Raw genomic sequence first — 20,372 nt, 5'->3', positions numbered from 1 at the left:
CTATGCAATAGCTTTACCGCGGCAGTCCCCGAGTGCCATACGTCTTTTTGACATCTGGGATGTAGTTTTTGAAGCGTCGGTGTCGCAATAGGAAGTAGGTACCGTTGACTCATTTGTTCTCGGTTTTCGAGTTCATAATATTTTCGTGAATTCGGATCTTTAATAAGTTCGGCAGCGAACTTGGGATTCCTCTGGTGTACCTAACAAGATAGTATAGGCCGGCTGCTGTGATCATCTATCATCATTATTTGTCCCGTATGTAGTAGGCTCTCATAAGAAGGTATTGAAATCAATACATCACGCAACAATATTATCTGGGGAAAATATTCAAATGATGATGATTATACATTACTTAACTTTGTCGACTCCATTTTTAGGCTTCAGGCATCCTGAGATTGTTGTTCCGGAAATACACAAGTCCGAAAATGCAAATTTTTGCTATTAAAACCTTAAAGTGTTCTTATTTAGACTCGCATCAACTCGAGGATATTACTTGTACGTGCCTCCACCAAATCATCCCCCGTTTTATTAACCCCGGTATTGTCCCTTTCAGTATCCGTATATCACCCGATGGGAACGTCGAGGATAAGAGTAAATTAGCTCAACAACAGACCTACAGGTACTCATTCACTCGTTCACACGCACGCCCGCACTCTGGCACGCATAGTGCGCACTAACTTTACGTGTATAATCCCCTCGCGATGGAACATTGCCCATTTTATCGCGCGCGGATTATATTCTGTGCTTCTGCTTTATATATATATGTATGTGCTGTGTTCTAGGAAAGTTTTATCGCATGAATAAATTAATGCAACAGAATGAAATCTTTCGAAAAAAGTTTTAAATTCTCAAAGGTTATAAAAATGTAATGGTAACGTAATGGTTAAGAATGCTTATAGTTATGTTGAATTAAAGATCGATTTACTTTTTTTATTAGAAAATAAAAGAAATGTATGAATATATTATGTATTTTAAACAATATAATTTTATACGTATATTTTTATGTTAAATATAAAGTTTTTTAATTAAAATTATTGAGAGTTACTTTCACTTTATGTAAGGTTTGGTTTCTAATCTTGTGTATTGCTAACATTATGATTATCACAGAGTCTAGAAAATTCGCTAATACGCTTAAGTACATACATTAGTTTTATTATACATTTTATACATAATCCTACATTTAGTTTATAAAGATGGTATTAATATAGGGTAACACATACCCAATAATCATATTACATGAGACAAATGTATGTGGAAATAACTAAAGTAAAGTAGTCGCGCAGTATCTATTACAGTTGATTATCTAATCTTTTAACCGCGAATCCTGCAGAACTGTCTGTTAGCCGATTTTCCAATCTTCCCAATTATAATTTGAAATCATGAATTATATTAAGGAATATATAGATGATTTCAATACACCCTCATATACATTTAAACAATTGGCGCGGTAAATTTATATATTTGTTATTCTTGCTATTTAACAATAGATCATTGGCTCTGAACCAGAGACTCGATGACAGATTGAGCATTGTTTACGTCATACGTAACTTGGTTTTTATTTCACTTTTTTTTCTTCCTTTCTACAAGTTTTGCGGCACACTCACATATCTGCACGTGTTGCAATGCTCCCGAGGTCGCGGCTTTTTATAGAACCTTCATTTTGTTCCGATTACTTACTCATGCGCTTCATAATAACTTTTGCAACATTATAGCAACGCTATAACTCTCTAAATAGCCGCTCTCTGGACTAACGTATATGAAGGAAACTACTCATATATTACAAAGTCAATAATAATAAATGAATAACATCTAATATATTGTATAGTAATTTTGTGAGTCATCTCTATCAATCCCAATATTTAATTTAATTTCAATTCACAATTCGATTGCCATCTATTATAATATTTATTATATTATTGGTGGATTATATAATATATAATACCTTGATGACAAAAGTGCATAAACTTAGGCTTTTGAAAGAAATAGAAAGTTTAGAACCACAATATCGGTACCTGCAGGAAGATTATACATTATTAAGATTTATTATTATGCACTCATTGTGTTATTATATATTAAAGTATTTAGGCACCATTGACTACCTTGTTTAATCTGAACCACTCTAGTGGAACCAGTGGTGCGCTATTTATTTATTTAATAAGTTCCGCCAACAAGGTATACACTAATATAATACAAAAATAATAACATTCATATGGTGATGCCTCAATTATAGGCGAAAATGACATGCAATTCAATTAAACTAACACTATGAATTACTATAATTCAATTAAATAACCTTTATTACAATTATACAGACTATGGTACATTAAGAGATATATCTTACGTTGTATGATTACAAAGAGAATATATTTTACTAAACTGTTATTCTCTTTGAACTGCTTAATTAAAAATATAAATATAAATTGAACAAATGATAATTTAATAAAAATTTTATAGACGTCCTTTATTGCATGCTTCTAATTCAATTTTAAAATTTCAGCTTTTATGCCGTATTTACTGCTAAACACTAACAAGTACTGCACTTAACACGGCTTACAGAATGCCGTATCGCTTTGTATTTGCTCAGTGAAACTAACAACGACGTAAGGGGTTGGCCTAGTTCTACATTAATGTAGGCTAATGGACTTCACTGGGCCGAGTGGAGGCTCTAACGTGCTAAGCTTTAGGCCTTTCGCACATTACGATACTCACAGGCGAGTGTCCTATGCTAGTCTCGGAGACTAGTCACCACCAGTAATAGCATATACATTTATATAGTAACTGGCACACTACGCTATCGGTATCCTACGTCTCCGCTTGTCTAGCGATACCTTCCGAGTTGGTTGCCTGTGTATCGTGTCTCCGAATCTCAGCAGTTTAATATTAAATTTGTTAAAAAATACAAAAATTTTTAATATAAGAGGTAGCAAACGATTGTTCGTTTAGCTCACGTGATGGGAAATGGTGAGACAAGTGGCCGTGGTCATCCGCTGCTACACCCTGGTGTATATATGTGTTGCCGGCTTTTAAATTGGGATTATTTTCTAATCTTATATATGTGTCTGTATAACTTTATTGAGAAAAGTTACACTGCAAATGCTTGTTTGTCATCAGAACAACTCGACTTAATAATAAATAATGCAAATGATTCAATTTCTTGATATTTTTCAATAACGAAATATGCGACTGAAATATCACATTACTCGCGAGTAACGTAATGTATGAACGGCCTTACTCGACATTGAATGTGCTTTGTGGAATTATGCTATTTGCCAACTTAATTTAATATGAAATTATATAAGATTTTATATAGTAACAACTGCTATTTACCATATTTAATTATTAGATTGTTATTTTTTTTCTTTTTTTGTATAATTCAGCCCATCTTTCACAGAACTAATGAATAGCAGAAAATCAAATGTATTAAATGATTTGGAAACTACTTAGGCGTTTTAACAAGAAATTCGAATGTCTCTCTAAATAATATTTTCATAATTTGCAGACAATACAAAGAAGCTTTGAGACAGCAGCGACAACAAGACGTGTACCGACCCCGCACCGAGCAGACCTCCCCGGAACTAGACTCCTCGCCGCACTCCCAAAACCACAGTCCAGTCCACTTCCTCAACTCCAGCTCACCAGTCAACGGATATAGTAACGTATCATACAACAGATCATTATCATCCAATTCCCCCAATAACGTGCCCAATTCCCCCCTCCTCCATTCCACACCGCGTCGATTTCAGAACGGCGACAAGCTAGACGAAACCAAACGGCCTGTGCAAAAAGTGGTGCCATCGAGAACCGTTCACAAGTACACCAATGGCACAGAACGGAACGGGGACTATATAAAACCAATATCGCCTACCAAGTCTCCGACGAACACGTTCAAGTCGAGTATACCTAGGCAGAATGGTGACGCGAAACTGTTAACTACGGTGTCGTATTTGAAAGGTGGAGCGCCGAAGACGGGTAAGCTGCCGTGGAATAAGGAGTGTGCGGACAAACTGAGCTTCACCATGAAGAGGGAGTTCGATAAGCAGAAGGAGGAGTCGGATCTCTTGCACCAGTTGAGAGTGGTGAGTGAAAAATTTAAAAACAAAATTTTACGAATGATGTGGGACTCGAACTCACGACATCTCGCGTTCCGTGCAAGTGCTCTTCCAACTGAGCTAACCGTTCGAGTGACGTATCGTCATAAAATCTTGTATGCTTTGTTCATCTCTTAGGTTGTGGCTTCATCTACAGGATCTACTTTACTGTTGGTAACCTGCTCAACCCTAGTATTTGCATGTTAGGAAATTGTCTTGAGATGTCGCTCTTACAAATCTAAACAATTTGAAAAACAATAACATAAGAAATTGTTAAGGTTTAATACGTTTAAAATTAAAACGCTCACAAAATACCTTTATCTAATTACGGTGTGTGGATTGATGTATCTACTGTACTCAATAACACTTATTTTTACATTAATAAACATATTGTTAATTTAACTTTACTTTTTTTAATTACTCGTGTAAGGCGTTGAGTGTTTGACGTTTTAGTATTTTTATCTACACCCATGCTTTAAATCCTCTAGTAAAGATTCTGAAACAGTTAGCTTATTACCAACATTAAAACACCCAATGTCGTAATAACCATTACATCATCGAAACGAATGTTGTAATGTTGTACTGAATTTCATAACAACACTCCTTGGTTTTTTTTCGATCCCTTCAAGCACAAAGAGTTTCAACAAACAGCCACATTTTTATTGCTCTATGCGTGGTATCTGTATGAATTTCAAAACAACAACATTTTAGTTTACGCGTGTTCCACACTACCAGAATATGGCGCGACGTAAAAAAAAGTAGGTTATTCGAAACCCCGCCATTTTTCTTGAAAAAATGAGCTATTCAAGTTTTGACAGCACACCGCCGGATATTTTAAACGATGCAAAATCACATAATATTGAAGTGAATTTTAATAATTGCACTATACATAACGTAAATTACTACTAATATTAATAATTCTTTCATTAATACTTAGTTTATTTGTATATAATCAGTAAGGGATGATATTAGGTTACTACTAGGGCTGGCTGTATTAATGTTAGCAGTAAGCTGTTTCGAAATATTTTAGAGGATTCATATTCTGGGTGTAGATAAAGTCTTGTATGCAACTGTTGATAATTAGGTATTAAAACACTCATGTGATACTATTATCACACTCGGTTTATCACGCCTCGTGTGATAAACCCACATTCGTGTTTTAATACCCCTTATTACACTTTACATATATGCATTCGGAGAGTCTTATCTCCAACAGAAGACTAATACAGGCTAATTGAGCATTAATTGTTGTGACGTCGTGTTGCAGATTATCGAGAGTCGACTAAAGATGTCGCTTCCTGAGCAGCTGGCGCCAGTACTGGCCGATGGTGTGGTGCTGTGTCACCTCGCTAACCAGCTGCGGCCGAGATCAGTCGGCTCCGTGCACGTGCCCTCGCCCGCACAGGTGACCACTTATTAGATTTATATGCAAATAAGTGACGTACGATGCCGGCTAGATTATGGGTACCAAAACGGCGCCTATTTCTGCCGTGAAGCAGTAATGGGACGCATTATTGTTTCGGTCTGAAGGGCGCCGTAATAGTGAAATTACTGAGCAAATGAGACTTAACATCTTATGTCTAAAGACGGTGAAATAAAATGAACTAGTAGGTCTCGTCCACACAAGTGTTTACCCTCTCAAGGTTTAAGCGCGTGTCGTAATACCCTCTAATCGTCGATGACATTATTATAGATCATTTGAGAGGTTATGTAAGGCTGTCATGTCAGTTTGGCAATTAAGCCGGACGCCATAATCGTGTCTGTCAAAATAAATCGCTACGAATTTTTTTATATTTCAAATCTATATATAAAAGAATTGCTGTTCGTTAGTCTCGCTAAAACTCGAGAACGGCTGGACCGATTTGGCTAATTTTGATCTTGAATTATTTGTGGACGTACAGAGAAGGTTTAAAAGGTGAATAAATAGGAAAATGCTGCTAAATTAAATAAAAACAACAAATTTGTTTTTCGTTTGATGTGTCCATACATAATTTCTATGAGATTATTTATTGACGCACGGTTTGACAGTTCTGCTGTGAAACAATTTCATTACGACAGCAGGGTGCATATTTTACGAAGTAATTTTTGATGTTATGATATATTATTGACAAAATCATATAAAAACATTATTTTATTTATTATATACAGAACAACGTCTGTCGGGTCAGCTAGTTAAATATAGAAATAGGTTATGTTTCTAACACTATATAAAGACCCCGATTACATTAAAAATTGAATGTGAGTGAACACACAATTATGAATAGTATGATGGATTTTAACTTCGATCATTATGATAATAATTGAGAATCTAATGTTAAAATGAGAATTCCACATTTCGCCGACTCTTTTGGGAACTGCAAAATTATTATGAAAATTTCATCTATAAAAAGTCACACTGTTAGTAATATTTTCTACGGTTCTCCTTCTCCTCCAGTTTCTCAATGGCGAATTCTAATATTCTTTCTCTTGATCTGTATACTGGAAAGTTATAAAATTACAGTTTTACCAGTGGGAGGCTCCTTTGCATAGGATGCCGGCTAGATTATGGGTACCACAACGGCGCCTAATTCTGCCGTGAAACAGTAATGTCTAAACATTACTGTGTTTCGGTCTGAAGGGCGCCGTAGTTAGTGAAATTACTGGGCAAATGAGAATCAACATCTTATATCTCAAGGAGACGAGCGCAATTGTAGTGCCGCTCAGAATTTTTGGGTTTTTCAAGAATCCTCAGCGGCATTGCATTGTAAGCAGCTGAACGTCCTTTTCGTCTCGTCCCATATTGTCATAAAAAAAAATAAGAAAAACAGTTGGGTACAAACTGTTTTAAAGTCGGGTATATAAGGCTGTACATTATGCCTTCCTACTAAATTGCACGCGATTCAGCCTTTTATCTTCCATCTTAATGTAATGGAATTTGTTACTGTGCGAATACACTTTCACGTTTTAAAATCCAATGGAAAGATGCATATTATACTTGTATTATATTAAGTGTGTTTGAATTCAATGATTTCTATTTTTCTAGCCAAAATTAACGATGGCGCGGTGTAGAAGAAACGTCGACAACTTCTTGGAAGCCTGTCGCAAGATTGGTGTTGAAGAGGTAAGTTTTTGTGAGTAATTATTACTTAAGACGAATTAAAAATGATCGGCAATGCTCCCGGCGCAAAAGAATATACCGTAAAGTTTATCTAATTTATGAAAAGAAAAAATTATTACCATGGTACTTTGCCGACCATAAGTGTGACAGAGTCCGCGATATTGGTAATACCGCTTCCTCTTATTCAGATTGGATGTTTTAGTTATACATTGGCTTAGTTTTTTTTAGAATAGTTATAATTTCTTATTTATTTTTGATATCATAATCATAAGTTTTAATAGGAATCATTGTATTGATGCACTTCTTTTGGATTTTTTTTTAACCAATGTTTACTAATTGAATTCATTTAATATTACTAATTAGTTGCAGTATCCCTCATAAATATTTGTATCTTTATCTTAATAGTTATTTATTGACATAATACAGATATATGGTATGTATGACCATAAGTTTCTTACTATACATCATAACATAGTTTTCATCAAAGTGACATTGTAGTTAGCGGTAGTGCATTCTGATCTGTTGATCAGACTGCGTGCGGTGTTTGCGTATTGCAGGGCTCAATTTCGCGAGTGAAATTAAAAGATTAATTGAAACTAAGACGGTTGGCGTGTGTTCCAGGACGCGATCTGCACGCCCGAGGACATTCTGTGTCATCGTGACGTCGAGGGGGACAGCAATGTCGGACCTCTCGCTCGCACTATTGTAGCGCTCCTAGCACACGCCAACCGTCCCCCTCGCTCTCCCGACGACATCCGAACAGATCACAGCGAGCCGAGCGTAGACGATGTCGATTGTATCGAAGTGAATTACGAAAGGCGCGGCAAGTATAGCGAGGAAAGGTATATCAGTAACTTTAATTTCTCGTATACGTTTGACGAGGCAGAAGAAACGTGTGATCTAGAGGAATTCGTAGAAAGCAATGATGGACTGAATAGGGTTCAGTACGTGGCGCCGTTTTACAAGGCTGACGGTATTTTGACAGGCGAAGACTATGAAATATATGACACCGATGAAGTCGATTTTCCGACGGAGACGTGTGAAGATCTTGAACGATACGACAGGGAGAAGATGAAGCTTGAAATTGAAAATAATCTCAACGAACTCAGGCCGGTCGTTTCAGAAACCGCAAATGAATTTGAGAACCGAATTTTTTTCACAATTCTATGCCTTGGTGGATTTTTGTTGTCCACTATTTTTCTTATTCTATACCCTTTGTAAGATATATATGCGATGTGTGGTTATGCGGGTAGTTGTAAGAATTTTCTATTGCTTTACTATGTAATAGTAAAACTGTGATCCATTGCCAAGAGGCTGCATTTGTCGTAATGATGTCTAAAGTTGAGACTGATAAAGGAAATTAATAGTATTGGCTTTAAAGGAATTGTTTTTTTACAGTATTAGATTCCGACCATCAACTTTTAAATTTCGTTTAGGTACTTCTTAATAACGATTGCTCTGGATAGGCAAAAACGTATCAGTGATTTAATTTATAAACTAAAATTAAACGCGAAAACAATGGTCTTCGTAACATATCAAATTTAACATTCTTCTTGTACACTGTCCGGAGTTCTTAAGAAGTAAACTTTTGAATGCTATTCCAAGCCTCTTTAAGTTTTTTTTTTATTTAATTCGATGTGTGTTATCGAATTATTATAGTTTAGAGGTGAACTTTCATTCCTCATACAGGCATTTTTAGGTTAGTTGAAACGAAATGATTTTTATGTGTGTTTTTGTTTGATGGATTTTATATTATAAAGATCTCAGTTTTGCTTTGGGTGATTTATCTCTTTATATTTGTGTATATTTTATGTCTTTTTTTTCGGAATGGAGTGATTACGTTATTTCTTAATTTAAGAACCTAATTAAACTGTTTTTTTTAGGAATTGGATGTATATAAAGACAGCCCTTTGTCATAGATTTGAGATTGTCGTCATGTCATAGATTTATATTCGGGTGTATTACCCCTATGCCTACGTATTATCTAGGCTTTGTGGTAGTTCTTGGGAATAAAATGTAACACATAAATCACAATGTAGATAGTGAGCACCAAATAGTTACAAATAATTTTTATTTTATGTTATTAGCACATAATTTGAATTTATTAATATTATATTAACATAAAAAATTTAAGTCGTTTATTACATTTTTGCACCTTAATTATAAATTTAAGAGGTAAGTTTATGTTTCTCTTCTTTTTACTATATTGGTAATAAATATGTAGAGTTTATTATCTGATATGCAAATTATACTCGGTACAAGAACCTATGCTAATAATCTTCCAAAGTACAATAATTACATATACAGGAACAGGTGCATTATAAATATAATCGTTAGTAAAAACAACACAAACACTTAAAATGCTGAATTAGAATATATTATATTGTTTTGTTAAACACGTCATTCATGTTGAAAAGCCTCTAGACGTCTACGGTCTTACAAATAAACTTGGTATAAAGTTATACTTAAGAATAAATTAAGGATATGCAAAATGTTTACAAATAGACATTTTGCTTATGATTGGTTTATTCTAACGTATAACGTTTCCGGCGTTTATTTGCAAGGCTGCTTGTCATGCAGAAAACTTCAGAATTATCATTAGTTTTGACAGTATTGCCAGCGATATTGCTGTATCATTGACAGTGTTGTCAGCGATATATCTAGGGCAAGCAGTGATTGTGTTAAGGTTTACTAGCACGGGTGACTAGTCTTTGTTGTTGAGGGTACTTGTAAAATATACTGAATAAAAGAGCTGAACTTTGTATTGTTGTACAACATGTGTGAACGATATTGTCGCTTTGAACCGTTTAGTGGAGAAACAAATTGTATAGATATTTCAAGATGGAACGAAATAGAAAAAGAATTTTAATATAGATAGCAAAAAATTATGTATCATAGTTATGACAAGTGTACGGAATAATCTAAGGTACTCTATCTCAAGGGTTCGATACTGTTAAATTAAATTATAAAAAAATCTCACAATTTAAACTCCGAGCGTTGGAACATTGATGGAACTTTGTTGTATTAACATCGCATCAGCAGGCAATCGTGTGTTCGCAAATGGTAGCCTGAAGATATTATGACGTCACTAAAATGGCGGTCTTTCCCGTTCTCAACGCGCGGGATTATAATTTCATGTTAATTCAGATAAATAGCGGGTTTATACAACCATCTTTCTAAAGAACTAACAGCTTCATGCTGTGAATATTCATGTAGTGTCCCGCAACTATATATTCATCGAATTACATGAGAGTGATTTTTGAATGCGCCGTGTTTTGTAAACAAATGAAGCAATGGCCTAAACCTTTGTATACAGTCCACATTGACTCAAAGAGCGGTATGTGTCATAATATTCAATAACTAGCTGGTCCTGTATACTTGCCATATTGCTAACAACAAAAAGTAAGGAATAACAGCTGTTTGCTTTAAGTAATAGTAAATTACTATTTCCAATACCTAAGCCGCTCGTGTAATATTACGTGCGATAGCTGGTCACTTCTTGTATTTACCCTAGAATGTCTATACATTCTGCTAAACGGTGTCAAAAAATCGTGTATTTCCTAAATTTTATAGCCTTAGAGAAAGGACCAAGTTCTTCTTATAAGGTCTCTGTGAGCCGAAGCAAGTAAACTGAAATAAATATTTAAACATCTAATTAGTTTGGCTAGGTGTAGTTGCTTCTTAGTATATATATCGAAAGTAGGTATTATTTCACCGAATTGCCTTTATTATGAAGTGGTCATTACAACAATTTGATTAAAAATATCATTGAGTCTAAGGGTGCCTTCATATGAAATGTCATCTGCGCTGACAACTGCACAAAAATGCGCGCGCCAAGCGTTCTGTAAAAATAAACACTTCCTTTAACGTACGTAAGAACGTACCCTTAGTCTATAAATACAAACTTAATAATAAACTTATGTCAATGAATGTAATAACGTAATATTATGTCATTTTTGACATTTGTGACAGATGTCATTACAATCTGCCAAACCACTGAAGCCGTTGAATTTATTGATATACATAATATGAATTAATATATTCTTATAAAATAAGAATTGTATGCCTTAAATCGAAAAATTCATATCTTTATTGTATGTATTGCACGCTAGATGTAATGTAGATGGTTGTAGATACAAGGAATTACACTAAGTATAGATATAAGTGTACGTCGTAGAGGCTTCTGTTTTTTTTTCATAGAATTTATGTAATTATTTAAATATTATTTTGCCCTATTATATTCTGGTCTTCTTTTCCGGGTTGAATGTTTTATTGTAATGAAAATATCCCAGAAAGATTAATAATTTATTGATTCAAATCTAGTTAGTGATGTCTTTCAAATAGACAAAGCCTGAGTTTTAAATTTAAGTATATAGAAACATTATTGGTAGCAGCTAAGATAATTCCTGAGGAAATATTTAATAATAATGATAGCGCATCGTGAGGCTTCTTGTATTACTTAGTATCCGAAAAGACATAATTATTGTAAGATTTTGGATTGTTTATTAAGATACTCAACAAGGATTTTTTTCTAAAGTCCAGACGTAAAGGAGGAAGAATTTCGTACGTTAACCTCTGCGGCGACATTGCATCTGTGTGTGCGTGCGAGACGCATTACATTTACGCGGGAATGACTGAAACAAGTAATAACAGGTCAACGTACGAATCTCTTCTTGCTTCGCGTCCAGAGTTTAATATGATTTCTTTAAAAAAAATGTCGCAATGTGTTTAAATTTATTTTGGTATATTATATGATTTAGATTTGAGGTATTAAGTAAAGTATTGTGTTTGGAAATTGTATATCTAGATATTTAGCGTTCAAGTGGAATTGCATTTATTTCGACTGTTTTCAAAAGCAGTTTTAAACCCACCTAGGACCATCTCGGTCTAGGTCTATACCAGACGTATAGGATATAATGTGTTATAAACTGAATAATATCACACACAAAAATTCATAATAATAATTTTAAAAAACTTATTTGAGCGAACAAAATATATCCATTGCTATCACAATTCAGTATACTGACAATGGTTTTCCAAGAAAAATAAGATACTAACCAATTGAAAGTAAGCTTATATGAATGTTTACCTCTACCTCAAAATAACACCAACAATTTATGTGCTTACTTTTGGAAAATATCTATACCATACTATTATTTGTAAAATTTAATACTGTTTTTTTGGAATTTCAGCTATATTTTCAAATGAAATGTGTATTCTATAATTTGATTAATTAATACCTATATTTCTTTGCCAACAAAGTTTGAATCTTTTATTTGAATATTGCTGATTGTTGGCGAATGTGTCCTGGCCATGTTTTCTTATACAAGCTATTAATTGGTTTATTATGTTTATATTACACTGCCAATAAGCATTTACAGCTGTATATAGGACAGTATTGTCACACCTATATACAACATATTTATAGTGTTATATAATGATCATTCCAAAGATAAATTAAAGACTGTAGGTATCTCTGTTCTTTTATATTACTCTATGCCTTTATTGACCAATTATTTCAAATAAATATTTCTAATCTGATTTTTATATAATCTTTGCGGTAGTGTATTCATATTTTATAATTATCTATGATCTATATAATTAGTGAGAGTTGCCGTAAAACCTTTATTTCTATTTATTATAAACTATATACTATTCTACTTACTACTTTGAAATGCTTGTTACTAATTTCTATTAATGATTGCCTCCGACATGTGTGTAACACTTTTTCGTCTTAATATTGTGTCTTGTATTTTTTGATGCTTCTATAATAATTTAAGCTTTAACGTTTTGAGTACAATTATTGTAGTTTTTGTATACTATGTATTTAAGATTGATGATAATATAATTTATGAGTAATGTAATGGTTTTGGTGCTTGGTATTGCTGTGTAGTATGTTGCTGGTTTTATTGAGCTTTATGATGTACACCTTATAATTAATGATCAAAATGGTGCTGTCAACAAGTTTAAGCAAAAAAAAATTAACTTAAGCTTTTTGTGGGTATGAAATTACCAATGATACTTTTTTATCTCATTTTGTCACTGGCCGCAGTCTTCCAAGATATTTTCTTCCCATGTCCTTAAGTCTTCTACGATATTACCAACGCATCTTGGGTCTTATTCGGCTCTGGTGCTATAAAACCGTTTAAGGGCACGGTCTTTGCAATTTGGAAACAAAACAATTGCTAATAATTCGGAAATGATGAACTGACCTCTTAAGTAATTTGAAACGTTTTAGTTTATAGTTTGATCAGGAAGCATCGAGAATTTAGGTCATTGAACTTAGTGCCGTGCCACGTGTCCGCCATGTGAGCGAGACGAGAAGTATAAATAATTATCGTACTCATACAATACTGACAGGAATGGTTACAAATGTCCATATCACAGTATATATATAATAATGTTCGAAACGACGCACGCACACATACGCAGATTCAACAAAGTCACTTAACGGACATTGCAGTGCTGTTAGTCGTACGAAACCTGCGCGTTCAGACATGACACCTGCTTTCTTATATGTGCGTGCATTATATCTAACGTTTGTACGTAGTTTCCTTACTTATTTAGCTGATATATATTTACTCTGTCTATGTTCTAGATTTTTTATAGCGCATTTAATCGCCCTCTACTTTTCGTCGACAATTTTTGTGACCCTTAAATAATGTACTATAACTATCTCATTTGTATGATTATAATTTTTTTCCACTCTATATGAATTGTAACGATCAGTACAATATCTTGCCAAAGCTCCATAAAACCGGCTTGACGAAGTATTCCACTATTACTTAAAGGTTAATATTGTTGTATTAAGGTCTTGTTATTTGTATTAAAATTAGGTTATTCTCTTCAAACTCTTTTCGAATATGATTCTGTTGTTTGTGTTTTGATAGAATACTTTTTCAATGTACTTACATGATTTGTCTCGAATTAAAAAATTTATTGCCTTTATGTTGTTTTATTTATCAATTTCCTAGTGGCTTGAAATTGTTTTTTTCCTGAGGATCCTTGAACAACTTGAAATTTTGGGCATAGCATTTGCGCTCGTCACTTTGAAACGTAAGATGTTAAATATCGTTTGCCTAGTCATTTCATTAATTTCGATTGACTTCAAACCTATACACAAATGGTACTTGCATATTTCTGTTACACGGCAGAAAAAGATGTCGCTGTAGCTCTCACTGTTGCAGGAAGCCAGGTAAAATGGTGTTAAGATCTGGTCTTTTTTGAGCAAGGGTAATTTTAAGTAAAAAGCAAGTAAATGCAAACAATGTAATTCAGTATTTAATTCTTAAGAGCTTTTACAAAGGGTAGAACGTCAAATATATCTTTTCAAATGACATCACTTTAATTTGCCTGCTAATTATATGTGTACATGTAGCGTACCTAAACCTTTAAATAAACCACTTTAAAAATTTACACGTAAAACACATACCCCCTTAATTATAAGTCTGCTAACTTAAACCATTGCTAATTGTCGTTCTGTCTTCTATTGACCTAAGTCAGAATGAGAAAAAAAATTTCTTAGCGGCTGTTTCAAGTTAGCGGACCATTATGAATAAGGGGGTTAGTGCTTATAAAAATCGTTTCTTAAAATTTTAATAACTTATTTGATGAATATATCGCAATAATTTTAATATAAAGGCCAAATGGCTAAGCCCTAACGAATAAAACTAAGAAGACTCAATTGAAAATATCTATCCAGTGGTTTTTCTGTGATGCGCGCACAAATGAAAACCTCTATCATTTTATTTAATACTAAAGTTCAATAAAATTCTTATTTCTCACTTATCTTTACAGAAGCTCATGTGCTGCGCAGCCGATGTCCTAGAAGGAAAGGGAACAGTCCAAGTGGCTATTACAGTAACGGAGATGGTACGAAAACATGCTGCCGCGAGGGAGTCGCCTCTGTCACCAAGTGGTATACCTATCCCAGCCACGCACGCCACCTAGCGTCCAAGACTTACCGTCGCTCCCGAATCTGTTCTACTGCTGTAGATCAGCGGGCGTCCATTGACTGGAAACATATTGTGATTATCTCCTTAGCTTAGTTCCTCAAGTAGATTGCGTATGTGAGTGGTTTTATAAGTTATTCTACTCGCGTAGAGCTAGTCAAGTGAAACCAAATTTTATAACAGTTTCTAATGTCCTCAATTTTCAATATTAGCTGGTATTAAGTAATGGTTGCAAGCTGGCGTGGCCACTAATGTATATTGCAGTGAAATTACGCCATATTCTTGTAAAAATAAATTATATTTGTTTAACAATCAGGGCGGTGATTTTTGAATATCGAGCACTTGAATTAGAAGACTGGTATTCTAGAATAATTGTCACAATAGAGAGATAATTATTTTTAAAGTCAGCATTGGAATGTATTCGGTTAATAATGTATTGTCCACTATATTTAAACACAAAACTTAATACTAATCGTTTAGTCAAGTCGAGAGAGCTCGAAATTCAAAAATTTACTCCCAGTATTGATTTCGGGTAGGCAAGCCAGCCAGATTATCAAATGTCCAGTTTCTATTACGTCATATCCGTTCCGAAGATGTCAATTTGATAGGATGGATTCCATCGTTTCGGCTTCGAAGCCAACCCACTGTGATTGTTTACTAAACTGATAATGTGATATAAATCTCAGTTACGTTCTTTATACCAGTTACAGTAACCGATATGATTTATTATAACATGATTTTTGAAGTTTAGTAAATAGTTAGATATTTTGCAATTATATATAATGTTTATTTGATAATATAGCGTAGCCCTTATTAGTGTTATCTATATGTAACAGCTGACGTGTAAGTTTTTAATAGTTCAGCTGTTTGAACTAGTATGGCGTAGTGTAGGTAGGTATTTAAATCTAATAAAAACGTAGTACCATGCGTACCCAAGGTAAATATTTAATATATTTAACAGTTTCGCCAGTACAGTGCGAGCATAAATTACCATAATTACCTATCATAGTATAAAGACGTGTTTACATGGTTCGATGCTAGTGGACCAACTTTTGTCGCAAAACGAAATATTGGAATCAAATTGAAATGAACACTTTCCGACGATCATATATTATTTCGACGTTTTACAAATATTATAGTAAGTACTGAATAATTTTATTTTGACATCTGTCCTATTATAAAACACAAAATAAATAACGAAACACTAAAAAACAATCGTCACGTTAAAGCATTTAAAATCAATTGAAGTCGCTAGGTTGAAGCGACAGTACTTTGTTCGACTTTGGTCTGGACTAAGGTCGATTCGTGTGTACCCGTGCTTAGTAACATGATTATTATTTATCGCTTAGTACCAGTATAGACGCGCTCTACAATAAGCAGTATAGATATACTAAATACATACTTATCGATACGTCATACCCAAAGTAAGTATCAGACATTTTGTCAAATTCAAAACAATAAATTACTTCTTGCATCTTCATACACACTTTCTAGAATAAAAAAATGTCGTTAAAGGTAATCTACATAGAGATGATTTTTAGTTCAAATCCAATTAGTGAAAAACGGGAAAAGTTAACTTTTTACAATCAATGAAAATAAATTTACATAGTAATATCAAATATATGATCAATTATCTCATAAAAACCTATTTCTGACGTAACATTTTTGAAACAGAGGTGTCGTGATATTTTAGTATTTCATTGTTATGGCAATTGGCACAAGCCAGAATTGGACAACATTAGAACTTACATGGTTAATTGCGGCAATGAGTTAGTCTCTATCACTAATTATTCCGTTTTGAATCCGTGACTCTTAGGTAAGTATCTATTACGCATTGAAGTACCTACAACTACTACTACAACAGCAAGACTCACAATCACGCTCAAAAATTGTCTGAAGAAAAACTCTGCCTACGCCTACGCGCAGAGTTTTCTTTCAGTTGTGTTTTGACCGCGCTTTGAATACAACGCCACGCAAACGAAGTGTTCAGTGAAAAACTGTCCAAGTAACAACATATCCAAATTTAAAAAGGATGGAGTGGCGTATTTAAATTAAGTTTCTTTTTAAATTAAGAAAATTATGTGACTAACTTGACGTTTTTAATCATTTTGCTAAATAATTGGACTTCAATTGCTGTAACAAAAATATATCGCCACAATAGACTTTGGACGTTACCTACTACAATATAATTTGTGGGTGTAAATTTGAATGAATGTTTTAATGTTATCTGTATAAGTTTATGTATAGGTTTATATACAACGCCGCTCCGATATGTTTGACGACCTTTTAGTAGGCGATTGTGTGTATACTTGTTATGGTACGTCAATACTTAATAGCTACGTCGATATATTTTCAAGTATAACATTTCTCTTAAAACAAGGGGCAATACACGCGGGAAGCAAACGTCTATAAATTGTAGCAAAGAATATATAGGTATTACAAATAATGTAATTAAATTATTAATGTCTTTTTAATATAAACCTAATACTAATTATAGGAAGGGAGGAATGAATTTGCACCTTGTGCCTCAAAACATAACGCACATTATACATTCTAAATTTTAGTGCACTTTAGATGTTTTCATCGTAACTTTACTCTTAGTCATTTTATATCGTATATTAGTAGAACGTCGTATTGGGCTAGTGATTTGATACTGAATTAGAAAATTTAAACGATTAAATTAAATTTTAAAGTCATTTATCTCAAAGTTCGTTTGTTTCTTAGTTTAGATACAAAAATATTAGGAGTTACTGATAAGTAAATACCATTTAATCGTTTTCAAAATTACAGAATTCACGAATTTACTATTCAGAGCTTTTCGAACATATACAGGTGTTGTATAGATACAGGTGTTGTAGTTGATTGTTGTCATTTGTCACTCAAATGCCTTAACCGAACCGTTTGTTTCTAATATATTCTAAGAGAGAGTGAGAGTGAGAGATTGAGAGATCTTATGCTAAGCGTTAGTATTGCGTTAGGAATTTATGCGGACAGTGATATCAATCTAGATCACTCGCGCTTACCGCCAGTGAGACCGTATTTTTTTATTTCCGCGCATGACTACAACAAGCCCCCCGCCTTTACATCTCATTGAATCGAAACATATTTTTTTCTTATTAAGAAACTTTCTGGTTTTTTTCATCTAAATTTTACTCGCAATTATGACATAGAATAAATTAATGTTTGCAAAAATAACGCTATGTTTTGTGAAACTAGAAAACGTAATGTTATGTTTTTTTTTTTTTTCATAAAACCTTGTAATATTATACGTTTAGTTTTGCTACTCATTGTACAAATTCTGAAATTAAAATTTCTTGGTTATCTATGAAGCTGTTTGCAAATACTATGCTATAGCCAATAATAATAATGCCATAACAAAAGCATATTAGTTATTATTAAATTATAATTAATTAACGTCATAGCAATGGGCTAAATGTTTTCCTTGTTTTAATGCTCAAGAAGAGCGTATTTGTTTTAAATGTACCTAAAAAGGAAATTTATTTATTTACTTTATACAGAACATACCTATACGCTTTATAAATTAATTGCTAAAATATCAAAATTGAAACATATAAAACCTTTGAATGGCCGTGCTTTACAATATTTCTTCAACGCGCGGTAATAAATTAAAAGAAAAAGAACTCTTTGTAAATTTATAGTTGTAGAACTCCGTATTTATATATAGCAATAATAATTATACAATTGTGTAGGTACTAAGTTAAGTACTACGTTTTGTGCAAAATTTACACACTCATTTGGGGAAAAACCAATGCAAAAGATGAAATATTTTTCGTCTATTTTTCATTTGAAGTAGTGGCGCGTACATGTCACTGCTTCATCTTGTTCTTTACAGTTAGGTAAAGTATATTTTAATAATTAAAACACTTAAACTTGTTAATGTACATAAATACGCACTTTGTCTTAAGCGGGGTTTTCACTGTCGACACTCGGACTGAGTGGACCTTTGGGAAAGGAGTGCAGGATGATTCTGTTTTATACACATCCAAGTGCAGCATCCGAGTAGTGTTTGTCTCGTAGCACGACATGTTGAATGAATATGACATCATTTGATTTGCGGCTGAGAGATAAGATAAATTTGATATAAGCCTGAGATCTAAAAACTATCACCTAAAATATAGAAAACAAATTCTCATATTGGGGATATAATACCTTCTAGAACCAAATTTCTATAAGCTCAATCCACTTTATCTTAGAACACCCCATTTCGTTTTCATAACATGGTCTGAGCGAACTGGTATGAATAGAACCGCCTCCGAGTTTAATCGGATCGGATGTAATAAAAGAGTAGCTTAGTAGTCATCCGAGTGCATTCGGACAGTGTGAACTCCGCTTTAGTCTAAACAGTCACAAATTCTCTAGTTCTCTTACCACCGAATCTAATGAAATACTCATCGCTTTTAAAAAACTAGAATAATTTAGCTATCATCGGTTCATATATAGTCAATTGAATGTAATAAGAACACGCTGTATAATAATTTCTTATTAATTAATGTAATTCTGTGTAGTTATTGTATTTATAATATGCACTTAGATAAATAGTTGATTATAAATTTATTTAATGAAGGATAGAAGTTCGGAACTCAGTCGAGTTATGTTTTTCCTTTACTGTTGAATTGACTATTTCGTACTATAAAATATGTGTATCCTACGACACATTAAGATAAGTATAGTTAAAAATCATATATGTTCTTGGAATATCTGTCTGTTTGGCTATATGACAGTCGATAGTCGGTAGAATGACAAATTTTTTACTTTATTTATTGTATAATAGAAATAATCTGAAGAAGAAGTGAGTATATTAATTTTTAATATTTGACGTACTTACGGACGTACATTCATAAATATATTAAATATTTGCTCTGCAAGCCGGTCGAATATTTATTAAATATTACAAGAGACGGAAAACAAAAAAAAAATATTTTGAAACTAATGTTAAAAAACTTTGACATGTTAAAATTTATTTTGCATGAATTTCATATGATTCATTTCGATTAAATAATAAATTAAAATAAACGTTTGATCCGTACCATCGTACAAAATATAACAGTACGTACGTATTGTTAAATATTTGAAAAAATACTTATTTACTATTTGCTTACGTAATTTAAATATTGTGCTCTGGTACATTGCTATCTTTGTATTCGGTTGTGAGATGCCTTATTCTTTATTTATTTGCCACTCGATAAATTTTAAGTTAAATTTGAATGTATGCCC

At 33.3% G+C, this 20,372-nt stretch overlaps 1 protein-coding gene across 2 annotated transcripts in view; it reads left to right on the top strand.

Moving 5' to 3' along the window:
- The window catches only part of LOC126979877 (leucine-rich repeat and calponin homology domain-containing protein), a 92,902-nt gene extending 74,130 nt beyond the window's left edge, over positions 1-18,772 (top strand). The window contains exons 8-12 of one of the 2 annotated variants that reach the window (XM_050829443.1): positions 554-619; positions 3,500-4,076; positions 5,356-5,493; positions 7,111-7,188; positions 14,983-18,772. In XM_050829443.1, coding sequence (XP_050685400.1) covers positions 554-619; positions 3,500-4,076; positions 5,356-5,493; positions 7,111-7,188; positions 14,983-15,135 — 1,012 coding nt within the window. In that variant the 3' untranslated portion in view covers positions 15,136-18,772. Of the gene's footprint in view, positions 1-553; positions 620-3,499; positions 4,077-5,355; positions 5,494-7,110; positions 7,189-7,806; positions 14,132-14,982 lie in introns of those variants that run through there. The other variant, XM_050829442.1, reaches the window with a different exon arrangement.
- Positions 18,773-20,372: the final 1,600 nt, after the last annotated feature.

This window comes from Leptidea sinapis, chromosome 4 (assembly GCF_905404315.1).
Source record: "Leptidea sinapis chromosome 4, ilLepSina1.1, whole genome shotgun sequence".
Classification (NCBI taxonomy): domain Eukaryota; kingdom Metazoa; phylum Arthropoda; class Insecta; order Lepidoptera; family Pieridae; genus Leptidea; species Leptidea sinapis.
Note: the sequence above shows the minus strand (reverse complement) of the source record. Positions and strands in the feature narration are given on the sequence as shown.